At 40.1% G+C, this 27197-nt stretch overlaps 1 protein-coding gene across 4 annotated transcripts; it reads right to left on the bottom strand.

Moving 5' to 3' along the window:
- Nucleotides 1–164: 164 nt before the first annotated feature.
- Tlr7 (toll like receptor 7) lies at nucleotides 165–25663 on the bottom strand. Of its 4 annotated transcripts, none has more exons than XM_085837906.1 (4): nucleotides 25569–25663; nucleotides 25127–25226; nucleotides 10065–10108; nucleotides 165–4537 (listed from the first exon to the last, which is right to left on the bottom strand). In XM_085837906.1, the coding sequence occupies exons 3-4, from the start codon at nucleotides 10065–10067 to the stop codon at nucleotides 1388–1390; spliced, it is 3153 nt and encodes a 1050-aa protein (XP_085694032.1). In that variant the 5' UTR covers nucleotides 10068–10108; nucleotides 25127–25226; nucleotides 25569–25663; the 3' UTR covers nucleotides 165–1387. The 4 variants fall into 4 exon arrangements, with proteins under 4 accessions (XP_085694032.1, XP_029328815.1, XP_021009608.1 ...); XM_029472955.2 differs by having other exon boundaries at nucleotides 25533–25647; XM_021153949.3 differs by lacking the exon at nucleotides 10065–10108 and having other exon boundaries at nucleotides 25569–25657.
- Nucleotides 25664–27197: the final 1534 nt, after the last annotated feature.

The raw sequence follows: 27197 nt of genomic DNA, 5'->3' as shown, positions 1-27197 counted from the left end.
AGGGCCAAGACGTGGGAGTGGGTGGTTAGGGGAGCTGGGAGGGGGTTAGTGTGTAGGGAACTCTCAGGATAGCATTTGAAAGAAAATATCTAATAAAAAAATGAAAAAAAGAAAGTTGAAATTAAAATTGATGCTGTCAGGTTGGAGGAATGGTTAGTCAGTAAAACACTTTATTTGCAAGAGTTGGATTTTCATAACCTATGTAAAAATGCCAGATTTAGTGGCAGATACTCAAAACTCCAAAGAAGCAGAGACAGGCATATCCCCGGGATTGCCAGTCACCTAGTCCAGCTTAATTGTTGATTTCCAGGTCAATAGGAGTTGTCTTAAAGGAAGTGTATATCATTCCTGATAATGTCTTCTGGACACACACACACACACACACACACACACAAAACAAACAAAAAAAAACCTAAACCAAATAAACAAAATCAGATGATCTCCCAATGTTAAGCTCTTTCAACTCTTCCCTCATCTTTTCAAACTGAAGTAAACATATACAATTACCATCCATCTATTTTCCTATTCCCTGATAACCCTAAATACATATTCTTTCCACCCCCTTTTGGGCTTACTATGAAAACCACTTGATATTGATGCATGATGGTTATAGATACTGAAAAATATTGGTACTAGTTCATAAACTAACATCAATTAATGAAGTTATTTTAAAGATCATTTTACTTTGGAAATAGTATTCTGGCCATGCACATAGAATATTTCAGCAGGTAAATTGTCATCAAATGCAAAGAACATCACTTTGCTTGAGGGGAAAATATTTCCATTTTCCCCATTTATAAGTTGACCATGTCTATGGATGACAAAAAAAAAAAATTCCCTATTTTCCCAGAGAACCCATCAATGGGCCCCAAGAAAATGATAAGAGGCACTGAAGCAGCTACCAACTGCCCTGTACCAGTAGCTGCTTTTGTAGCATATTGCATGCTTGATACTACATGATAGTGAAACAATTTACTGAGAGTTCTCTGGGCTTTTATTTCATTGAACTCTGGTACAGTTCAGTATCAGAGAGAGAGAGAGAGAGCTTGCGTAATTTTTACCCTACTACTAAAACTACTAGTACTTCTTCAGGGCAGATGTGTGGCTCTTCTCAATTGTATGCAGATAAATCAAAACCTTGTGTTTTCTCCTAGGCACAGTTTTTCAGAGTTGAGCTAGGGGAAATATTTAACAGAGCATGGCACATGAAGAAAGAAGTTATCTTCTATCAGTCTCCCCTTCTTAATTTCTTAGCCATATATTGATGATTTTCCACCAATCTGAGCCATGACAACTGTTAGGAAAAATTCAGACCTTCATTTATGGAAACCTTTATGAAAACTTCAGGTACCAAGGCATGCCCTAGGTGGTGACATTCTTCAGAGAGCTAGACTGTTTCCTTGAACATTTGACTATAAGCCACATGATTGTCTGTGGTCAGGGCATTTTTCAGGCACTGCCAGAAGTATGGGTGAGCCTGTGGATTTGCAGGCCACTCAAGGACAGAGCTCCTGCAGAGTCTCTTCCTGAGCTGAAGAAACTTAGACTTCTGAAGAGGCTTTTCCAAGAATATCAAGATAATCACATCCACTTTTTCATCCATGAGCCTCTGATGAGACAAATAAAATGCCATCTTAAAACTCTCAGTCTTAGCATATTTCTGTGTCATCACAAACACTGTCTTTTTGCTGAGCTGTATGCTCTGGGAAAGGTTTTCTAGAACTGGCTGTCCTGGTAGCCAGTCTCTTTCTTCTAGACACAAATTGAAGTGTTTTTCTCTTGGATCTTCCAATTTTGCCACCAGCTCCTGCAAAACCCATTCTGTCACAGCTGAATTTTTGGTGTCATACACAATAAAAGCATCATAACAAGACTCCATGGATTGCAGATGCTGATACCCCTTTATCTTGGCTTTCCAAAAATAATAAATGTACCACATATCCCAGAAAAAGAGGTGACTTGTTGTCATAACTACCATAAGAAAGAGGACGGATGATATGGAAACTGAGAACAGAATCAGGTTTGTGAGATCTAACTCACACGTATACAGATCCAGGGATATGACACTTTGACCTTTGTGTGCTCCTGGACCTACACAAGTCACATCAGTGGCCAGGTATGGAATAGTAACATCTGTATGGTTAACCCACCAGACAAACCACACAGCATCACAGTTGCAAAGAAAGCGATTATGATGTAAAACCAACATCTCCAGATTGTTGAGGACATTTTCTGGGAAGCTAGTCTTCTGAATGACCTGGATTTTATTTGAACTGATGTCTAGATAGCGCAATTGCAAAGCATCTTCTAGAAAATATTTTGTCAACTGCCTGATTTGATTATTCTTAAGAATCAGTTTTGTGAGACTTTTGGAACAGTTGGCCAATCTCTCAGGTACTTTTGTCAGCTGGTTGTGGCTGAGGTCCAAATTTTCCAAATGCTTCAGTAACTGGAGACTGTCCCAAGGGAAAGATTTGAGCCCATTTTTGGCCAAGGAGAGATTCTTTAGATTTGGCGGCATACCCTCAAAAACCTCAGGAGGCAAGGAATTCAGGGAATTTCTGGAGATATCTAATTCCTCTAAATTGAACAAATTCTTGAAGAAGTCCAAGTATCTGTTATCACCGGCTCTCCATAGAACATCTAAATGGTTGCCTCTGAATTCCAGAATTCGAAGAGAGTCACTTTCCATGGTCCTGCTGGCCGAAGTAGAGATGTCATTATCATTCATCATGAGTTTCTCCAGAAGCCGTAATTTCTTGGTAAAGTTTAGCATGTGAGTAATTCCTTCTGCTTGAAAATAGTGGCTGTTACTACTTAGATCCAGAACTTCAAGACTCTGGAGCTCTTCAAAGGCTGTTGAGTAGAGTAAATCAAGCCGGTTGTTGGAGAAGTCTAAGTATCGCAACTCTCTCAACGGCCAGAGTTCACTGCCATTAAGAGTTTGGCCAATGGTGTTTCCTGATAAGTTGAGGCATTTGAGGAATGAAAGATGCTGAAAATCAGAGGGTTTAATAAAAAATATGTTATTTCTACTTAAGTCTAAGGTCTGCCCATATATGTGGCAGTCTGCATTCAAAGGCAAGAAAGAAGGTGGCTCTTTGTTTTTGAACCTGCAGCTCCGTGCATATTCATCATATCGGAAATAGTGTAAGGCCTCAAGGACCTGGGGCCCATGACGGTCTACAGAAGTTTGAGCATTAGGACAAAAGCCAACTTCTCTTGACTCTTCTGAAGGGGATATCTTATTCACTGAAAGGTCTATGAGTTTGAGGTTTTCAAAATGTTTGAATATGTTGAGGTCAGCAATTTTTATGAAGTTAGTGCCAAGGTCAAGAACTTCCAGCCTGGGAAGCTTGTGCAATACAGAAAGACTGGAGTTTTTCAGCTCTTTAAAGACATACCCCTTGACACGCAGAATTTTCAAGTTTTCCAATGAAGAGAGTGAATGTGGTAAAGTTATAGATGCATGGTAGACCTGCAGCTCATAATTGAAAGAAAAATCCAACTCAACAAGGTTGGGAAGAAAATGCAAAAATTCGGCCTTCTCAATTTCTCTGGCCAAGTAGTTTTGAGAGAGGTCTAGTTCCTGGAGGTTTCTCATGTTTTTAAACCATGTTGGGGGCACATGCTGAAGAGAATTACTGTGCAAACGTAAAACTTTTAATTCTGTCAATGAATTGAAAGCATTGTCAGGGATCTGTAAGGGGGAATTATTTTCACAAGGTGTACACGGATATGGGACATTATAACATCGAGGGCAATTTCCACTTAGGTCAAGAACTTGCAACTCATTGAGGTTATTAAAATCATCTTCTTGGATTTTCTTAATGATATTGTTATAAAGATAGAGCTCTAGTAAATTAGGTGGCAAAGTGGTGGGGACAGCTGTGACATTGTTATCTTTTAGTGAGAGAACCTTCAAATTTCTCATAACTAGGAAAGCATCTTTTTCAATAGAATAGGAAACATTGCAAGGATTTCGATAATAACAGTTTTGACCCAGGTAGAGTGCTTCAATGTTAACCAGTTCTGTTAGATTCTCCTTCGTGATGGAGAAGATGTTGTTAGCCTCAAGGCTCAGAAGCTGTAGGCTGGATGGCAGATCCTGCGGTATCTCCAGAAGTTGGTTTCCATCCAGGTAAAGGGATTTTAAGTCAGAGAGTCCACTAAAGCTTCCAGGTCTAATCTGCAGCCTCTTGGTACACACATTGGCTTTGGACCCCAGTAGAACAGGTACACAATTGCATCTTAAATCGATTTCTTCCAGATGGTTCAGCCTACGGAAGGAATCTGGAGAGATGCTTGGTATGTGGTTGATGGTAAGGGTGAGATTGGTGGTGTTAGTGGGAATACCCTCAGGGATTTCTGTCAAATGCTTGTCTGTGCAGTCCACAATCACATGGGCCTTTGGGATATCTAGTTCAACATCACAAGGTAGAGTTTTAGGAAACCATCGAAACCCAAAGACTCTAGAAACTAAGATCATATTTAAAAAGATCAAAATTTGTCTCTTCCGTGTCCACATTGAAAACACCTGCAAATAAAAGACAGAAAAAAAATTATTGTTAAAAAATATATCAAGGAACAATTCAGAAGTTCCATTTATTTCCTCTCTTTTGGTACATTATTAAAACTAAACAACACAGGTCTTGTTTGTAATAGTGTAAACAGCACCTCTGTCCCTGTGACTGTACTTATTAACCACTGAAGATTTTGATAATGGTTTTATGTTTTGCTTGTATCATCTTAGCTTTCTAACAAACTTAAAGGATTTTTTTCACATTTATTTATTTGTCTTGTGTGAGTATGGTTTGCATATGTCCGTGAGTGTGCACATACCATGACGTAATTGTGGAGGTCAGAGGATAACTTGTGAGAGTCTGTTATCTCCTTCCACTTTGTGGATCGTGCAGATCATACTCAGGTCATCAGTCTTGTCCACAAGTACACTTACTGTCTCAGTTACTGCTTCTATTGCTGTGATGAAACACTATGACCACAACACCTTAGAAAACAAAGCATTTGGTCTGGTTCTTGCCTAGAGTTTTAGAGGGTTAGTTTATGATATCATGACAGGAAGCATGGTAGCAGACAGGTAGGCATGACACTGGAGCAGCTGGTGAGAGCTCACATGTTATCTGCAAATTGTAGGCAGAGAAGGAATGAGACTGGGATGGGCATGGACTTTTGAAATCTCACAGCCTACCTAGTGGCACACCTCTTTCAACAAAGCCACACCACCTAATCCTTCCCAAAAGTTCCACAGACTGGGAACCAAATATTCAAGCATGAGCCTATGGGACCATTCACATTCACATCACCATACTTACCCACTGAGCCATCTCTCTTTCTGCCCCAAACAGGGTTTAAGATACAGAAGCAGCATTACATATTAGTTGTTGCAAAGAGTGCTGTAACAGAGAGGCATCAAAGTATGAAATTTGGGGATGTGGGTAAGGAATGCTAAAAAATATAGACACTTGAGACTAATGCATTTAAGTAAATAAATAATGCATTAAGACTTCAGTATAATTAATGTTTTCTTTCTAAGCCTTCTTTGGAACACATGTAAAAATCTTTGATGATTGTTGAGTCCCATTAATATTGTAAGGATAAATATAAAAAAAAGATCCATTCTCCCTCTATTTTGATTTAAAGCAGAGCTCAGCAATAGTAAGTGATTTTCTAAATGGCATTTGATTCTTAAACATATGGTTCTGCCATTCTGTCATGTGGATCTCTTGTTGGATTGCTATTGGAAGTCACTGCAGAAATCACGTCTATGATGATTTGTTGTAGTTTCCCTGCATACTAGGGTTTGTTTGGTTTCAGGATCTGAGACACCTAATTGGAGGGAGAGACACAGAGTCAGATCAGTCTTCAGACAAAGGGTTTCATAGAGCTGACAAAACATCAAGATTTGAAGGAAGGAACTAATCTGCTTGGGGAGAGAGGAATCTAGTTTTGAAGGTTCTCAGTGAGAGAGCAAGGAGATAGGAAGGTGTTATGCCATTAGAACATAAGTGCAAAGCTTACTGGTATCACCATGTTACATTAGAAATACTATGTTTTTTTTTTCTTTTGAAAAAAAAAAAGATGTTTCTGAGGAGGATGTTTGGAAATTCTCAAGGATATTCTTGGATAAAGAGCTTCTGGAAGAACAATGGGTCTTGTTGGTAGGCCATGTATCTGGAAGTCACTTTCCCTTTTTCTGTCTGCTAGCCAGACTCCATTTAGGGCTTTCTATCTGGAAGAACCCATTCCCAGGAAGCTCCCATTTCCAGGAAGTTGAAGAGGGGAGAATTGTGACGGAGAAAGGATGTAGCTGCGTGTGGCCTGCCAGTTTTCTTACAGTGACTGGTCTGATCCAGAAAGAGAGTGCACCTGGAGGGTGTGCCTTCTAACAAGTTTTAGCATCATCATGGCACTATCTGGGTGAGCCAGGCTCACATTAGTAGTGCAACTGGTATAATTAATGTTAATAGGACTGAAGGAGACCATATTTAATCATTGTGCTAAGACTAAACTTAAGAACCTCTCAAGCACAATGTGATTGATATATATATCAAGCCACAAAATTTTCTCCAACTTTCTCTTCCCTAACACAGGATCAAAGGTTCTCAACCTGTCGGTCACAGTCCTTTTGTGAGTTCACATATTTGATATCCTGCATAGCAGATATGTATATTACCATTTGTAGCAGTAGCAAAATTACAGTTTTAAAGTAGAAACAGAGCTGGAGAGATGGCTCAGCCGTTAAAGGCTAGGCTCACAACCAAAAATACAAAGTAGCAACAAAAGAACATTATGGTTGGGAGTCACCACAACATGAAGAACTGTAGGAAAGGATCTCAGCATTAGGAAGGTTGAGAATTACTGTACAAGATAGCTTTTAATGATATCATAGGGCTTTTTATTTGTGATGGTGGTGGTGACAGGTTTGTTTTGTTTTTACTGATCTTTGCATAGCTAAAGTTTATGTCAAATGATGTTTTCCCTGCTCTCTTTTACTGTCCTCTATTTTCTTCCCCATAGAACCATTCATTGAAAGTCTTGGGAGGTAGTTCCATTGATAATGTGCTTGCTATACCATCATGAGGACCAGAACTCAGGAGAAATATTGGTCCTTAGAGCTCACTGACCAGCCAGTCAGTCTAGCCAATCAGTGAGTTCTGGATTTAGCAAGAGACCTTCTCTCAATAATATGGAGAGTGATAGAGGAAGACAATGTTGACCTCGGGCCTTGACATGCACAGAAACACATGTGTGCCTGTTCATGGACAAGTGTACACACACACACCCACACACGCACACGCACACATTTAGTGAGTCTGAAGGAGCTCCTTCATTGTCTTTTTCAACATTCTTTTTGCTTTTCCACCTTTAAAGTTTTAAAAAATTTTATGTGTATGCGTGTTTTGTCTGCATATGTGTCTGTAACACTATGGTGTGTGAAAAAACTGGAGAGACACAACGGTTGTACATCTCCATATAGGTGCTGGGAATTTAATCTGGATCCTCTGAAAGAACAGCCAGTGTTCTGTTCAGTCCACTAAGCCATCTGTCCAGTCCATGCTTTCCCATTTTTTGTTGACACAATATCAGCTGTGACTATTCCAAAACTTTGTCCCTTGGATCTCATGCTTCTCACCCACATTATCCAAAAAGCTTTCTCACCTTCAATCACTGTTTTCTTTTCTATAGCATGAATTTAAGATTTTATTTTGAAGCCAAATCTTGCCTGTATAGGTTTTTTTTTTAAGATTTCTAGAGGGAGGGGTAAAGAAGAAGGAAGTGAGAGAGAGGAAGGAAGGGAGGGAGGAAGGAAGGGAAAGAGATATCTCTATCTGTGTGTCTCTGTGTGTGAGCCTAGACAAGATCTACAGGCAACTATTGAGTACTGAAAGAGTGAGAATTATCTTATCCAGGGATGAGCCCCTCACTGACTGTTTACTGCAAAGTCATCAGCCTTCAAACCAGATATACACAAAGAACAAAAATGGACTCAATAGGATATATATACACACATATATATACATATATACACATAGCACATATAATCAAAGAAAAACTCATTACCAACATGTGAGGCCAGAGGAGCACGGGAAGGGATTGAGGGAAAGTAGCTGGGAGGGGCTGAGGTGAGGACAGGAGGAAGAAGTGGTATAGGCCTAGTTCAATTAAATAGATTTTGAAAAAAGAAAATGAAACTCTAAGGAAGCTTAATCATAAACAAATGGAGTCAGAATTTAACTAGCGGTGGGCTGATGTTTAATAACAACGCCCCCCCCCCTGACCAAAGAAAACACACGGTGGGACTCCTGGCTCTAGCTGCAAATGTAGCAGAGGATGGCCTAGTTGGACATCAATGGGAGGAGAGGCCCTTGGTAGCTGTGAAGGTTCTATGCCCCAGTATAGTAAGGCCAGGAAGCAGGAGTGGATAGGTTGGGGAACAGGGAGAGGGGGAGGAGATAAGGGGCTTTCAGAGGGGAAACTAGGAAAGGGGATAACATTTGAAATGTAAATAAAGAAAATATCTAATAAAAAAATAACCAGCTCCCCAAAATGATCTCCCTCATTAGTTGTCTTGTTATTAGCATTTTTCAATTTCTTTTAAAATATTTATTTATTTTTGTTTTATGTGTAAGTGTTTATCCCAAGGGTAGCACATGTGTGCAGTGTCTATAGAAGTCAGCAGATGGTGTTGGAGCCCTGTATTACAGACAGTTGAGAACTGCCATCTGGAGCTGTGATCTGTGGGTGCTGTGATCTGAAACCTGGTCCTCTGGAAGAGCTGAAGACTTAACTGCTGAGTCATTTCTCCAGCCAAGACTTTGTAAATTTCATTTGTGTAAGTGTTGCCACCTGGCCAGTTTTGAGATACAAGGCTGATGTCATGAGTGATCAGTTAAGGATAGGTGCATAGAATTTCTCCTGTGACCCAGTATTTGTTGACTCTAGCCTGTCACTGGGCTTAACTAACCCAGACAATGACTGTGAAATGTAGCATTTTACACACTGACATACTCCAAATTCAAAGGCAAATTTAATCAGAGAGCCTTTCCCCCTTGGTTTCTCCATGCTTCTAGCAGCTGCCCACTTTTCTCCTAGTCTACTATTATCTTCCTTTGTCCAATTAGTCATTTGCTCGCATGTGGACTCTACAATGCTGCCAAACACAGCAAACTCATCTTCCTGCTTTCCCTATTCTCTAGGATTCATTTATCAAGCAGCACTAGAGCATTCAACATGAACCTGATCAACTAGAGTCGTTTCTACCTTCCCATTGAATAAAATACAAAGTCTTTTCATTGTTTACATTGTGCACAGCCTGACTCTAATTGCCTTGTCTGACCTTAAATCATCTCTCCCCTTTCCCCACATACCAGCCATCTGGCCTGCTTTCTGTTCTGCATTCAAGCCAAGCTAATAACCATGTCACTTTTGCCACCTGATGTTTCCTCTTCCTGACATTGTCTTTCTCTTCCTGTGGGGAGGTAATTTCTACTCCTCAGTATCAGCTCAAGTGACACATTTCCAGAGGGGGAAGGCTTCCCTGACCAACAATCTATAAACCTCACACATCGTAACAGTGATACACACGGTACAAGTAGAGTTAGACTGTACTTAGCACAGGTCAGACAGCATCTAAGTGTTTCAATTTTTACAGTGTCAGCTAAGGATGGAGAACTACACGTTTTCAGCCTTTTATTCAAAGTCACTGAGAGTGGAAAGATTTTTGGAATCTTTAAGACTTCAGAAAGTAACAGGAATACACCTGGTATGGCATGATACCTATTGGATCCCAGGAGCAGTAATTTCTAATTTAAAACACAAGCATTTCTGCAACAGTACACAGGGTTTTCTACTCTGGTGGGATTTAAATGTGTACAAGTAGCTTTCTAGTTTAGGTCAAGATTCTCCTTCACACTCATTCAGTTGTGTCACATTGCTATCAACTAGATTAGGAGGAAGCAATTTGACATTTTGAACTATTTTATGGATAAATCAACTGAGACACAGAGAGGAGTCCCTTCTGTATTAGACTTAATAGTACTTACCATAATGAGATTTTCTTGCACTTAACTAGTACTCCATTGTGTTGCTAAATATACAAGTGAAACAATGAACACATGATTAAATGAATGAATGAATATCAACGTAAACAAAAATCTTTACAAAACATATTCCCTGGTGTTGAAAAGATGGCCAAGTAACTAAAAGCACTGGCCCCTCTACCAGAGGATCCAGGTTTGATTGCCAGCACCCACATGGCAACTCCCAGTTATCTGCAGCTCTTGTTCCAGGTATTCCTATATGCTCCTCTGAACTGGGTGGGTACTGCACACACATATCTGCAGACAAAACATCTTTGCAAATGAAATAAAAACAGAGAAAAGAGTATCTCCTTAGGGAAGTTCTTCAAGCTATATCCCCAGGCTCAACATACATCTCCTTTTACCTCTTCTATCTGCCCAAAGCTCCCTTGTGGATAGGGGTTAAGAGGCTCTGCTTTCAAAATGCCCAGTTCTTGCTGGGCGTGGTGGCACACTCCTTTAATCCCAGCACTTGGGAGGCAGAGGCAGGCAGGTTTCTGAGTTCGAGGCCAGCCTGGTCTACAAAGTGAGTTCCAGGACAGCCAAGGCTATACAGAGAAACCCTATCTCAAAAAAAAAAAAAATGCCCAGTTCAAATCCACCCTCTTATGTCCTACAGCACAGGACAGGAGGATTCTACGTGGAGCTATAGAGGGATTGCTGGATTATGAGCAAGAAGTACTAGCTGGCTCCCAGTTCTGGTTTGGATGTTCACTGCCTATCTCTGAGCCAGATCCATTGCTTAGACCTCCTATAGGAAAATAACAGATGCAGATACAATGTAGAGGACATATGTATCCAGTCTATATGACTGATGGATATGACATGGTCCATGACAACATAGATTATGCTGTGCTCCAATTCTACCTTAGGTAGTGATTTACCAAGTACTCAGTGAGAGATGAAATATAAGCAAATATCAGAATTCTGCTTTATTAATTACTTTAAAGAGTCACTGTGACAAAAAAAAGATCAACTGAGGCAACTGAAGCGAAGATGGGTTTATTTTGTCTATCGTGCCAGCAGAAGTCAGTTTATCACAGCACCGAATGCAGCTCTGTCCATATTGGTTGCAGTATGAGGCCACTTGTCACACTGTGTCTGCAGGCATCAGATAGAGGGGACAAGAAGTGGGGGATGGCGTCTACAAAATCTCAAAGCTCACCTCCTCGGTGACCTACTTCCTCTAGCAAGACTCTACCTCTTCCAGGTTGTACAGCAAGACTCTACCTCCTCCGGGTTGTACAACCTTCAAATCAGCACCAGCAACTAGAGACCAAGTGTTCAAACCCATGACCTTGAGATGGGCAATTCATACCCAAAATACAATATCCATTTATTCACATGCATTCTTTCACTGGTGGTTATGTATTCGTTACATAAAAAAATTACATAGTCTGTGCACTTAAGGTACAATGGGTGGAGGAAACTATATAAATGTAAAATACAATGTAAAACTCCAGAAGTTTTTCCAAACAAAATGTTCGCCCTTTCATTAGATCTATTTTAAATATATACTGTTCTTGTTCTGTAGATTATTTTTTTTCATACTGTCAATTACTTCAATTACTCTTAGAGTCTGAAGACATCTTTCCCTACTTTTCCTCATCTGACAGTGACAAAAATCTCTATTTTTTTGCACGGAGCAAATACTGCTTTGAAAAAATGCTTGCGTTCCCATGCTCTGTTGCAAATAAATGTGACCATGTGACCCAGCTCTTGCAAACAGGATGTGAGAGGGAGGCATGCACTGAACTTGTGAAATCTCTTCTTAAGCAGGGAAGATAGTCCTCTTCCTTTCCATGTACTTCCATGGGGCTTCTTTTAATATGGAAGTGTGGCTGGCAGCCTTCTTTGAGGGTCCAAAGGAGGAAAATGTGTTTAGGTTGTACAGCAACAGACTGAATGATCCAGATCATATAAGTCCATCCTTTTTGTGACCTCATTGAGTAGGGCTTATACAATGGCCCTGAGTTACTGGTTTCTAGAGATTTATGAGAACTTAAAACACTGTTAGGTTAAACCTATTCATTGATTTCTCTTTGCACACATGAAAACCTAATTTTAAATTCTAGGATTTATAAATGGGTTGTCAAACATGAGAAAGCTTAAATTGTATGATGTTGATTTTGTCAGGTTACCTGTGAGAAAGACTCAGATATTGGAGGCTGAAAAACTGGTGGTTAGCTTTCTGCTGTCATGCATGGACACTTAGTAGAAGATCAGTTTGTACTGTGTTGAAAGGAAGACTATGTGCAGACCAAGTTAGCTTTTATGGGAAATGGCTCAGCAGTGTTCACAAAGACAGTGTGTGCTGGACACTCCTTCCTGTGGTTTAGCAGTCTTGTGAGTGACATGAACTAAAAGAGAAGCTGGCTAGTCTTCAAGAGGGCCGGAAAGAAATATAGCTTTGTGCAGAGAGATTTTGTCTGTCTGCAGCCCGGAGTGCAAAGTTGATTAAGACTTTCTTTAATTTGAAAAAGCCACAAACAAAAGCAGACATAATAGGTAGGGACTGTATCACCTTAGAGGAAATGGCTGTCTGCTCGCGTGCATTGTTTTCAAGTGCTTTCCATTAAGCATTTGCTAGGAGACAATGAAAGGCAGTTCAGGACAGAAATCTGATTACGAATTTTGTCTTCCCTTTGACTCACACAGCCTCAGGACCCATGATCCATTTGAGAGAGGAACACAAAACACAGAAAAGAAAGGACATGAAGTCCTTAGGCTGCAAACGGTCTGGAACTGCTCTAATGTGATAGCCGTGAGTCACTTTGTGGCTATGCCATTTTAAGTTTATTAAAATTCAGTTGCACAGTCACACTAACTGTAATTGAAGTGCCTCCAAAGCCCTACCAGGCTTATGGCTACTGTATTCAGGGACTTAGATTCGAGACATCTTCATTATTGCAGAAGGTTCTATGAGACATTGATATAGATCCGGAGTTGGCAAACTTTTTACATAAAAGCAAAAAAAAAATTGACTTCTGAATCAGCCTAGGATATACAGTGTAAGCCCTGGTCTCAAAGGAATAAATGAAAGAATAAATACTTGACAATATTCTTATTATTATGTAGGTACTTAAAGACCCATGTAGCACACAACATCAGAATTACAAGGTTCAGTGATAACAAAAACAGGTTGAACCTATGAGTCATAATCTACAAACCCCTAGACCGAAACTAGACAAAATCTTCAGTTGTAAATGACATTAACTCTAAACACATTTAAATCCAAGTTCAGCAAGGATAGAAAGAAATCGAATCTCTGGTAAAACCTGTAAATTAATCATGTGGCTGATTTTAAAATACTGTATACCTCTCAATTCCAAGGCGTGGATTCATTTCTGAGAAAGTGAAAAAGCAAACATGCTGTAAGGTATGTAAGGTGGGACTCAGGTAACCAAGGCCCCACTCTCGCTCTCCTAGCTGCTTACTATACTATTCCTTTCTCCCTATATTAGCAGAGAACAAACACATTTAAGCCCCCAAAATGTGTTTGTCTTTACATATACTCCATTTTGATGATGCCAGCCAGCCACATAGTTGAGTACAAAGGAAAGATGTGCTAAGGGAATCAAAGCTTTAAACTTAAAAAAAAAAAAATCCTCCAGATGTCCCACATTCTATTATCATAGCTAGCAACGTTTTTGCCCTGAACATCAGATTTTTTGTGTGTGGGTTGGTGACCCAGTGTGTTTCATTAGGGTTGCATACTGGAGCTTGGATAAGGGCTATTAACAAGAGCAACAGGCAACTTAAGAGTGTCTACATCACTGAGGAAAAGGTCTCTCCTTCCACAGAAAGTACTAAGTGCCTATCAATCCCCAGGGTAAGAGGTAGAGATCATGAACTCATTCTGTCTTCAGGAGGGAACAGTTATTGGCCTATGTTTGCACAGATTGAAGATCAGATTCTATCAAGGGTACAAGGAGTGACTGAGAAGGAGTTGGGCCTCTAAAGGAAGGGGTTGATGTGTAGCTCAGAAGTGTCACCATAAGGGCACGGAAGTGAATCTTCATTAAGACTCTGTCATTATCCTTGCTTCTAGTTGTTATCTCCAGTGATAGCACAGAGTTTATCTGTGTCATCTGGGAATAGATACAGCCAAAAGAAGGTTACCAGCACACATGTCCTATGATCAGTGGATGAGCTCAGGCAGAACTGACCCTTCGAAGATTATAAAGCATCTGAAACTTCTCCTGCCTTCCCATGCAGGCTACACTGCAAGCCTCGGACTTGGATACCTGCAAAGTTTGCACTGAGACTCCTGCCAGTAGGAACCTGAACTGCAGTGTGAAAAGTTGAGCTCTGAGCGAGCAGCTGGGGGCCACAAATGCACTGTCTGGACAGGGCCTTTCTAAATTTGTTATTAAAGGGAAAGCATGCTTTCCTGAGGCTGCCAAATTCAAAAGACTGTCTGGAAAGCATGGTTTTAAAAATAGAAAAATGTTTCTTTATTCTGTTAGAAATTTCCCTCTTTAAGAAACACTACGAGGTTCTTGTTTAAAGTTTAAAAAATATGTTAATTTCAATTACCACAATTTTGAAACATAAAGCCAACCCCCCTCTCTCTCCCTCCCTCGTGTGTGTGTGTGTGTGTGTGTGTGTGTGTGTGTTACAACTCATCCATGTTATTTTGCTTTACTTGTTTTGGGGAGGGGGAACCAATGACTGCCTAAAGACATGCTTCTTTCAGTAATTTGATTTATAAAACGGTATAATACCCTGTGACATAGGCCTGGCTTTAATAATGAATCAAAGCTAATTACACATGCAAATGTACTGGGTAAATTTGGATGCTTAATTACTGAAGTAATTATGGTCAAAATGGAAATGTGCAATTTTCTATGCACAGGTGTTTCCATTCTCTCAGTAAATCACCTCATTTGCTAAAATGGAAAATGCAGAATTCATGTGGAGCAGCCATGAATCATTGGTATGTGTATGCACACACTCTGTCTAATGGCTGCCTTTTATTCTTAGCGAGTGCCAGTTGTTAAAATAGATATACCATTTGGATAACATCACTAACTCTTCACACTGAAGTTGAAATAGCACATAAATATGTTTATTTTACTGAGGAAGAAGTGCAGAACTGAGAGGCCATTGCAACCTAAGATGCAAATTCAGTTATGATCGATCACCTGTCCATTGCCTCATGTAGTCACAGTAAACAAACTCTGGATAACTTGTGTTTGCATTTTTTGTTAATTTCCTTTTGGATTAAATGACTCCTGGTACTCTAATGTCTTGGGCTTGCCCTCTTTAATATTGTTTGCGATACAAGTGCATGAGACATTGAGTGCAATTTGCAAGTATTAGAAAAGAATTCAAGTCAGGTAGTGCAGGGCTGTAAGCCCACTGCTTGGGACGTAGAGGTAGGAAGATGGCAAGTTCGATTCAAGCCAAACAAACTTATCAAGACCTGTCTCAAAATAGAATATAAAGCAGAAATCTGTTGATAAAGATCTGTGTGAAAGTTTGCCAAGTGTGCATGAGGTCCTGGGTTCAATCTTTGGTACCATAAAGAAATTAAAACAAAAATTATAGAAAGCATTCTTATGTTTTGGATGAGGCTGGGCTGAAGAGGGAAAGAATATAAATTTTAATTGGCTTCAATGTTCCTTAAGAATTCCATCCTCTGCCTAGAAATGCTGCCTTAGGTATTTTTATGAATTTATAAGTTCAAAATCACTTTCTTAGAAGGAATCTCTATAATAAGGTCATCACCCAACAAACACTACTGGCAATCTAGCTAGTGCTAGACACCATTGACAGGGAGAAAATGAGTCAGGTCCTCATTCCTACCCAATTAGGAAGCAAAGGACTCCATTGCCATCTTGCCCAAAGCCTATCTGTTTTCTTTCTTTCCTTACTTTTTTTTTTTTAAAAAGCATACATTAATGATCCATAATGATGGGTTTCCTTATGATATTTTATGAATTACATAATTACTTTTATGATTTTTACCTTACCCTCTTACTCCCAGTGATTCACTAGTCCTTCTAATTCATGCCTATTTATGTACGGATGGATGGAGAGAGCTGGCTACATCTTGGAACCAGAACTCTCTCTGCCTCAGGGAAATCCATGTCACGGAAAAATCAAAGGACAAGGGCTGACAGGTCTGCACGTACTGCTGCTCAGCTACCCTTCAAACAGAAGCAAGAACAAACAAGTCTTCAAAATTGCAATAACCCTCCATCTAGCTACATAGTTTTGAAATTGTAATTATTTCATACATGTTCATAATAAAACATGATCATATCCATCCTAGTTCCCTCCTTTAACTCTATCATATCCCTTGTGACATGTCCCCTTCCCATTTAATAGTACTTTTTTTAATAATCCACTGTCCAGTGAGTGCTGCCTGTATGTGCATAGTGCCAGAATATGCTCTGTCAGCTGCTGTAGGAGAAAAATTCAATGATTTGACCCTGCACTGTATTCTACATGTCACAACACCAACCACCAAGGTAAGATATGCAATAATGGTACAACTGTTATGCAACAGCTATTTTCTGATTGGATTGAGACCTGCTCCACATGAGGTAATTTCGTGCCTGGTACTATAATCATGGTCTAAAGCCCATGACTTCAACCGTTAAAATCCTTAGTGTAGAAGATGCTGTTTTTAGTTTCCTAAATGGTCATGATACCAAATCGCCTTGTGCGTGCTTTTGTTTCTACTCTTAAACTGTTGCTGCTCTCAACTTAGGTCAGAGAAGCTTCTGTTTACAGTGGGAAGCAATCAGTTCAGAGGTGCAATAATTAATCAACATGGTGAGAACAGAGAACAGATGTAGTAGGACTTTAGTGATAGGACTCAACCTCAAACTCAGATTCTAAGCCTCCTGATTTCAGATCACCATTAAATTCCCACTCAGTGTTCACAAGCATAGATATATGAATAGTGATTGGAAGCCACAGTTACCAAACTGTACCCAAGTTCATGCTTTGCAAATTTTTATCTTCCTAACTTTGCTCATGAGTGAGGAGGCATGGTTGTAGTCTGAAGTGTGAGGAAGAGATGCAATGCTGCTGGAAACTGGTGAATCGTAAAGAAGTTGAGTGCTTTGTGTCTCCCAAGAAGTTTCAACACTGTCAGAATTTGGGAGACTTCTACTCATGTTTATTTGTCCCAGGAGTTAACACCTTGTGAATGGGAAGTCAGCCAATCATTTTCTGTTGTACTTACTCTGGGACTTTTGAGCTCATTGAAACTTATCTACCAGTAACTGTCCTCAGCTGGGGGGCGCTCACATCCCTCCAGAACTTCAGGTAACTTCAGGCAATTGCAGTTTCAAGATTATCAAGTCTAAGTAGGGACTGTAGATACCACTCAGTGGTAGAGCACAGGCTAGCTATATTTAACGGCCTGAGTTAGTTTACTTTCCAGCACTACAAAGGAAAGAAGAAGAAAGAAAAATGAAAGGCAGAAAGAAAGAAAAAAGAAAGGAAGGAAGGAAGGAAGGAAGGAAAGAAAACTTTAAACCACAATAATAATTTCTTAATAATTACATGGCACTATGAACTAATGCAACCTCAAAAAATTTATCAAGCAGTCCATGTCCACATAGGAAACTTTTTCATCAGTTTGAATTACCACTTTGATACAGTAAGAACAAAATAAATTCAATAGCTACCAACTTGTTAGAGTTGTTAAAAGTAGGAAACCACTAGTAATGGAGTTCCAAATATTCTTTTAACAGCATGTGGAAGAGGTACAGATATTGCTACTGAAAAGCTTGCAAGATCTGAACTTAAGTAAGAAAAATACTCCAGCCTTCAGTTGCCTAAGGCCAAAGGAGGCAGCCTGTGATACAGAGTTACAGAGATCTTGTCTTCAAAAAAAAAAAAGTAGATTTTAAAGGTAGTATCAGGATGACTCTAACATGTGCTTAGTTCATGACAAATAGGTGGACATGTATTTTACTTTTAGAGAAAAGTGTGGAAGACTTCAAAGGTCACATCAATTTTTCCAAGCAGTGGTATGGTCCTGTGAAGATTCTATGCCCCAGTATAGGGGAATGCCAGGGCCAGGAAGCAGGAATGAGTGGGTTGGGGTGCAGGGGGAGGGGGGAGGGGATAGAGGATTTTCAGAGAGAGAACTAGGAAAGGGAATAACATTTGAAATGTAAATAAAGAAAATATCTAATAAAAAATGAAACAAAGTATCCTTTCCTATATCCTTTCCTATGGAGACCTCTCTCTGTCGCCTCCTCTCCCCCTCCCCCCTCCCCTTCCCCTTCCCCCTCCCTCTCTTCCTCTCTCCCTCTCCCCCTCCCCCTCTCCCCCTCCCTCTCCCCCCCCTCTCTCTCCAGCTCTCTTCTTCTACCTTGACAAGGATTCTAGGGGTGGAACTCAGGTTGCCCTGCTTGCTCAGCAAGTACCTTTAGATCTGCTGAGCCGTATAACTTGATCAAGAAGACTTATAATTTCATGTCATACATTTTGGGATTTTCTTACCAGAATGTGTTGTTGTTTTTATTATGGAGGAACTATAAAAACCCAACAATAACTGTAGAAAATTTAAAAATAGAAAATGGGTTGGTTTTTTTTTTTTTTTTTTTTTTTTTTTTTTTTTTGCATGCCACTGTTTGGACATAACTATATAGTCCAGGCTGATCTCAGCTTGTGGTAGTCATCATGCCTCAGACTCCTGAAGCAGGAAGCATTTACTGATGATCTCCAAGAGCTATTTTTGGGGCTTGGGATGTAATGGTGGTCAAGACAAGGAAGTTTTACACTTCAAGAGAGGAAGTTTTCTAAACACACACAAAAAGCACCTGTTCCAGGTTACACTGGAAGTTAGATGGTAAGTTTTATGGTTATAGGCTATAGGAAAGGAGATCAAGAATATAGTGTAGAGATTTCCAGAGATCCATCCCATGATCAGCTTCCAAACGCTGACACCATTGCATACACTAGCAAGATTTTGCTGAAAGGACCCAGATATAGCTGTCTCTTGTGAGACTATGCCAGGGCCTAGCAAACACAGAAGTGGATGCTCACAGTCAGCTATTGAATGGATCACAGGGCCCCCAATGGAGGAGCTAGAGAAAGCACCCAAGGAACTAAAGGGAAGTGCAACCCTATAGGTGGAACAACAATATGAACTAACCAGTACCCCAGAGCTCTTGTCTCTAGCTGCATATGTATCAAAAGATGGCCTAATAGGCCATCACTTGAAAGAGAGGCCCATTGGACTTGCAAACTTTATATGCCCCAGTACAGGGGAACGCCAGGGCCAAAAAGGGGGAGTGGGTGGGTAGGGGAGTAGGGGGGTATGGGGGACTTTTGGTATAGCATTGGAAATGTAAATGAGCTAAATACCTAATAAAAATGGGGAAAAAAAGAATATAGTGTAGAGATTTGACCATAAATATAGTGGCCTAGACAAGTAACATTGAAATGTGATGTTTCAATCAATATTTGTGAAAAGAAGGAGCTGTCCATGTGGATATTCAAAGAAAAAGCATTCCAGACAGAAGGAAACACCTTCTTCAAGCATCCCAAAGTAGACACATTGTGGACTAGTCACACAATGGCCAAAGGAGGAGTATAAGGAAAATAGAAGATGAAGTCAGAGAGGAAACCCAAGCGTGCAGGTACATTTCTACCATTCTTGGGATGCTGGTCTCTGTTGTGAGTGAGATACAGGGCCACTGCATGCTTTCCAACTGACTGCAAGCAGATCTTTATCTTGTAGCGTGGTATGGAGAACAGAAAATAAAGAGCAAATGGGCAAATATGGAGACCAGTGAGAGGTTGTTAAGGGAAAGCACAAGACCAAGATGGCAGTGATGGATGTAATTGGAACTGGCTGCCTACCAGAAGTACTTTGAAGGTATAATGATTTCAAAGTTCCAAGAGGAATATAAAGAGAGGCGTTCAGCAGCACACAGATTTATTGATCTGTAGGGGTTTCCTGTTAAGAAGAACAAAGTCATGGCCTATAGTGTTTCTCTTTCCCATACACTTTTTTTGTCCTCTTTTTCCAGAGGTGATCCAGAGGTGATGGCAGCCTGGCTGGAGAGAAGCAGAAAGGCACATAGAAGAAGGCAGAAGTGAGTAGACCTTATTGGAAGCCCCTGAAATTCAACTGGGGTTTGCTAAATTGATAACACTGAATGGTGTGTTAATGGGATCTGTCATAAGTAAATTGCTCTGGGGGTAGCCCAAGTGCTGTGAATAGGGAAGTTGCCTTTTATGGACTGAAAGTTTACTAAAAATCTTCTTACTAGATTTATGACAAAATAGCTTCTTTTTACTAATTTTGAAATAGTTATGATCATATGCTAGTCTCTGAAACATGTAGACTCCCTGGGTACCAAACTCCCATTGCGTTAAAAAAAGGAAAGGACAAAGTGACTTAAAAGTGAACCAATGAAACTGAAGAAGAATGAAGACCAAAATGTGGACACTGTGCCCCTTCTTAGAATTGGGAACAAAACACCCATGGAAGGAGTTACAGAGACAAAGTTTGGAGCTGTGATGAAAGGATGGACCATCTAGAGACTGCCTTATCCAGGGATCCATCCCATAATCAGCTTCTAAACGCGGACACCATTGCATACACTAGCAAGATTTTGCTGAAAGGACCCAAAGATAGCTGTCTCTTGTGAGACTATGCAGGGGCCTAGCAAACACAGGAGTGGATGCTCACAGTCAGCTATTGGATGTATCACAGGGCTCCCAATGGAGAAGCTAGAGAAAGTACCCAAGGAGCTAAAGGGATCTGCAACCCTATAGTTGGAACAACATGATGAACTAACCAGTACCCCGGAGCTCTTGTCTCTAGCTGCATATGTATCGAAAGATGGCCTAGTCGGCCATCACTGGAAAGAGAGGCCCATTGGACTTGCAAATTTTATATGCCCCAATATAGGGGAATGCCAGGGCCAAAAGAATGGGAATGGGTGGGTAGGGAAGTGGGGGGCGCTATGGGGGACTTTTGGGATAGCATTGGAAATGTAATTGAGGAAAATATGTAATAAAAAATATTAAAAAATAAAAAAAGTGAACCAACTTATTAGAAAGCATACTATTTAAAAATATATAGACTTTCTACCATTTCAGCCTCAGTTTTGAAGCTAAAAGAATAAACTAATATACATTCTTAAGTAAATAGGTCTTCCTCAATTACTATGTATTATAGTCATCAAGGACCACATGACATTAAACTGTATGTGACCTTTAGCTTTGCATCTCTTTGATTTCCATAAACCACAGAGTGGAAAAGCTGTTTCTGCAAGGATCATTTTAGATTCTGTAGTCATACAGCTCTGGACAACACTCACTTCATTGACTAGTTGACCATCTTAGTCCAAAAACAGCTGTAGACACAAACAAGAGCACTATTTTGTGAGCATGGAAATTTGAATTTAACATTCCAGTACAATGGATTAGTAATTTCCCCATTGATAAGTTTCAATTACTTATTTATTTCTTTGCTTAGCAGTCCTGAGGGTTGGAACTAATGCCTTTCTGTGCCAGGAAAGTACTCAACCATTGAACAGCATTCATTTCTAGTGAGTAACCCTCCATCCACCCTCACATGAATAACTCAAGCTCATATAGAAACTTTTGTGAAATTATGTGATAATAATTATGAAATAATCTATTCTTGGGCTTCAAAGGGGCTACCTGATTAATCTGGAATGATAACTTTTAATTCTGAGAACTTCCAACTTTCAAAAACAATTATATTTAATTAATGCAGTAAATGCCTTTTTGCACCTTTATTTAGCCATGAAAGGCAGTATCTGTACTTAAAACATCTATTTCACTTTTAAAACTAACTGCTTGGCCACTGCAAACAGTTTAGTATTGTTTTCTTCCAATGTTGATTGATTTCCCATCTATTCCATATAGTGAGGAACAGATTCATAATAGCCAGTGCTTTGCCAGAAGGGAGATTTGGTTTTAAATCCTTAGTCTGCCATGTAAGAACTCTGGCTTTCAGATATCAATTTACCTATAACTGGGCAGCTAAATCAGTTATAGTGGTAGCTGAAGAGATGGCTCAGCTTTTAAGAGAACTTACTGCAGGGTTCACTTCCCAGCACCCATACCAGATACATCACAACTACTTATAACTCCAGACCCTGTGAGTCCCACAGGTGATTTTGCAGGCACCTGTGTGCACATAGTACACATAGACTTACACAGTCAAACACACATGCACACACAGGCACACACAGAGTCATTCACATAAATTAGTAATGCATAAATAAAAATGTAGATCTTTAAAATGGTTATAATTCATGGCTGTTTTACAAAATAAAGGTATATAGCACATTATTTGTATAAACCATAACCATAAATTTTATCCAGTATTTAGGAGGCATCCAGCACTTGTCTAGTATGTGCATTAAAAACATCAGAAAATAAACTGCCCTTACTGTCCTTTAACTTTGCCTTGTCTTTAAATTAAAATTACATTGTGAGTATGTTCTTCAATTATTCACTACTCTTTTTTCAAAATATGACTTGATGGCTCTATAACATTTCATTTAATAAGTGCCCCACAGGGGTGAAACCTTTTCCTCTGGTGAGACAGTTTTCCTTTGTCTTGTTGCATATACTATTTTGGTAAATAGTTCACCACCTACAAGACATTCTTTAACTAGAGTTTCTAGAAATGGAATTTCCAGATGAAAGCATATGATGTGACTATTGCCAAGACTGGATATTTTCTCTTTACTTTTGGGCCATTTGTACTTCTTCTGAAATTGCTTTTAGGGATTCTCACGTACAAGTACACAGATTTCCCCTTAGTTTGGGCCTTTAGTACTTCTTTTGAAAATTGTTTTTATGATTTTTTATGTAGAAGTATACCAATTTTCCCTTAGTTTGTAGACTGATATTCCAATGAATCTCACATCTGTTAAGTGTCACTGGGTGAAAGTGCATGCCAAGCTTGGTCTTGGAAGAACAGATCAATCTTAGAGGCCCAGCTTCAAGATATGGGTTTCAAGGACTATGTCCCCTCTTTAAACTCTCCAGCCTCAGTTTCTTTTTTCTTTTTTTTTCATTTTTTTTATTAGGTATTTTCCTCATTTACATTTCCAATACTATCCAAAAAGTCCCCAATACACTCCCCCCCACTCCCCTACCCACCCACTCCCACTTTTTGACCCTGGCGTTCCCCTGTACTGGGGCATATAAAGTTTGCAAGTCCAATGGGCCTCTCTTTCTAGTGATGGCCGGCTAGGCCATCTTTCGATACATATGCAGCTAGAGACAAGAGCTCCGGGGTACTGGTTAGTTCATCATGTTGTTCCAACTATAGGGTTGCAGATCCCTTTAGCTCCTTGGGTACTTTCTCTAGCTCCTCCATTGGGGGCCCTGTGATCCATCCAATAGCTGACTGTGAGCATCCACTTCTGTGTTTGCTAAGGCCCTGGCCTAGTCTCACAAGAGACAGCTATATCAGGGTCCTTTCAGCAAAATCTTGCTAGTGTATGCAATGGTGTCAGCGTTTGGAAGCTGATTATGGGATGGATCCCTGGATATAGCAGTCTTTACATTGTCCAGCCTCAGTTTCTTGACCTGTGCCTCAGACCAGCTTTGAGGCCAAAACAGAAGCATGAGCCTTGACTTACAATAAGTGGCCAATGAACTAAACTCTTTTTTTTTGTTTTGTTTTTTTGTTTGTTTTTTTTACCATCCTCCTAGCATGCCACTCTTAGAGGGGCAAAGACAGATGTGGTCATGTGCATGCATTAAAATAGATATCTGAGTTTCTAGGAAATGAAACTCAAAGCAGTTGCTCCCTTTGTACTAGTATGGTCTCATGGGTAATGCATCATCAGGTCTTAGACACTGAGTTGGGGGCCAACGTGATGATCTGGAAATCACAGTGTGCTGCTAATGAATACCCTTTTATTGAGTCTAGCGTGGGTGAAAAAAAAATCATTTCAGAAGTTTTGTCTGATTTTGGTCTACCTAATGGCCATGTGCAAAGGTTTTGAACGATGTATGGAGCTTCACTGTGTCTCTGTAAGATGACCAAGGAGAGACCATAGTGCTCATGCATGGTCAGACCCAACTTGCCTGAACTTCAGCCAGGCTTCTGTGAGCCCTAGACCTTGGAATGGGGGCTTTATGCCTTCTTTGTTCTGCCTAGCTCAAGCAGTTATCTTGCTTAGTCATTTTATTAAAAACCCTTCCTTGGTTTATGACCACACCCCACTCCTAACCTCCCTACATCTTCCATGCCCCAGCCCCTCACTGGATCTGAACATTCTCACTCTCCTCTTCCTCCAGGAAATGCTGCAGCATCCTGGCCAGCCTCCAACAAGAATTCTGTCAGACCAATTTAGCTAGAACCCCCCCCCCCCCCGCACACACACACACCATATGCTTGAAATTTCCTCTTAGTACTTTTTCATCTACTGACTGTTGCCCACCCTTTGCTTTAAATCCCATGTGTTCTGACTGTGTTAGGAATTGAGTGTAAGTGCATCCTGAGGCCTCTACCCTGGATATGCTCATCTCTGAAACCCCATTTCATCTAATTGCAAACTCTGAGCATCTTTGACATCAGTAGAGCAGGGGGAGTCCCCCAAATCCCTGTTCTTCATGTCTCCTGAATCCATCCTTTCTGTACAGTCATTCAGATAGCAACATATGGTAGGAAACACATTAAGTCACTTTAGGGGCCTGCATGACTTTAAAGATCAAACTGGATAATTTAAAAAAAAATTGAAAATTCTCAATTCAAACATCTACTCTTGCTCACTACAGTATGTACTGAGCATGTGAGAAGTTGGACAGAGCAAACAATGACTAATCCCAAATTATGAAATAGTACATTGATTCCTTTTGATTATGAAACATCACAAAGCAGTTTCTCCTAGGAAACTACACCCTGGGCATGGGACCCAGGGACTCCAGGCAAGTGTTGTACTGCTGAGCTCCATCTCCATCCCTGAACAGTTCCTACATACTTTTCTTGCCAGTTCTTAGCACAAAGATGAGCAATGACAAAATCACGCTCCATAAACTGTTCTTACCATTTTCAGTTTTCTTTCAAAATGGAATAAAAGAGGTCTGGTGGAGGAGAAGAGAGTCAGAGATAGACCAGGATCAGCCTGAGAAGGGACCCAATGACATCTGCAGTGAGAAACAGAGACATCCAATGTGACACTTAAAAGGCAGCAAAGACATACTAGCAACACTGTTTTATAAATGTGCTGTTGAGAATACATATAGTATTTATTTCATTAAAGTTAGATACAAGAAAGTCAGACTCCAGGAAACTGTTTCCAATCTGACTGAAAATCTGTCTTGGAGCAATTGACATTTTAGACTACAACATTATTTTCATTACATTCTAAAACATTTTTTGGCATATGGTTTGGATTCCTTCTCTTCCCACCCCCATTCCATTCCCTTGTAACAGCACATACATCTACTTACTGAAATTATCGAAATGTGTCCCAGTGCTTAAAATACCTTTCTTGAAGGCATAGAGTGGTTCTATAGATGGAGTCCTCTGAGACAGAGAGAAGGCAACAGAAAACTCGCAGAGCCTTTGAGCTGAGTGTTTTGGGCTTTCCAAATACAAAATTGAGGCTGGGTAGTGGGAGGAGGGCAGGAAGGAGCGTGACTACTTACGTTACACCACATGGGGTTTGCAGAAACACCAGGCTCCTCCTTTTTTTTTTATCACCAGAGTTGAGGCAACATTTCTAAATCCAAACAACCTGATAAAGCAACCCGTCCTTTTGTTTAAAAGCAGGGATTTATAACTTTGCCACTAGTGTGTGTGTGTGTGTGTGTGTGTGTGTGTGTGTGTGTGTTTTATGTGTGAAGGTGCATGTGTGTGAAGAGCGTAGAGGAGGATTTCAAGTACACACCCTGTCACTCTCTACTGTACCCTTTTGAGACAGTCTCTTACGGAATCTAAAGCTAGACTGGGGTCAACTAAACCTAGAAATCCTTCTATCTCTACCCCCCATAGTACTGAGATTAAAGACATTCTGCCATAATCACCACATTACTAGGGTTCTGGGGATTCAAACTTTAGACTTGTGCTGCAAGTGCTCTTCTCCACTGAGCCTCTGGCCAGCTCACTATTGACAATTTTGGCATTTTGACATTTTGTTATATTGTAGGATGTTGGGCAGCATTCGTGCCCTATCTCTCTAGAAATCAACAGCACTGCCTTCTTCTACTTCTGATAACTACAGATTTGAGAGTATGCCAGGAGGGGGCTGTGTGGTTTAGGTTGAGAGACACTGCTTTATAAATATCTTCGAAATGAGTCAACATTTATCTTGCATTGGTTTTGGTCCAGTTTGAAGGGACACTGATTTTTGAGTGGTATTAAAGCTACCAGTTGGGTCCCTCATTTTAGTTTCCAAAAATCAGCAATAGTTGCATTCTGGAGCAGTGTAAAAAAATATTTGCTTCTCAAAGTGTCCCTAAGAGAAGTCTTCTCTCCTGTACTGATAATAGAAGCCTTTTGTGGACAAGCTTAAATTATTGTGGCTTTGTTTCAAGTTATTTAATATACCTATAATTTAACCAAGAAAGAAGATGCGGATATTAGCATCTGGAGAACACCTCATAATAAGCAGAGTTAACATGCTGGCCTGCATTAGTACCCCAAGTTAGCTGAGAAAATAGTGACTACAGGTAGACCACATTTGCTAAGGGCTTGTTATGTTAAAACACGCATCTGTATTTATGTTATTAAATACTGAAAATCAAACATTTTTAGATGTATTTATTTTACTTTATGTGTATTATTATTTCGCATAAAGGCATGATGTTTGTGTATGCTGTGTGTGCCTGGTGCCTGAGGAGGTCAGAAGAGGGCATTGGAGTCCTTGGAACTGGAGTTGTCCTTGGTGGTGGTGAGGAGGAGCCAAATTGTATTGTTCAATTATAGGAACCAGAAGTCAATATTGTGAGACTGAGAGTTTAACACAAATCCTGATTTCTAGTATGGCAACTACTCTCTTCTTCATTTGCTGTAGCATGCCAGTAGCACCAGAAATAAACTTACCACTGAAACAAGCCAGATGGTACCCTCTGCTTCTGCCTTTCATGAGCAATGATGAAAATTAATGTTTTTTT

Source organism: Mus caroli, unplaced genomic scaffold, assembly GCF_978045245.1.
Source record: "Mus caroli unplaced genomic scaffold, Mus_caroli_1 scaffold_5, whole genome shotgun sequence".
NCBI lineage: Eukaryota > Metazoa > Chordata > Mammalia > Rodentia > Muridae > Mus > Mus caroli.
This window is presented reverse-complemented; position numbering and strand designations above follow the sequence as displayed.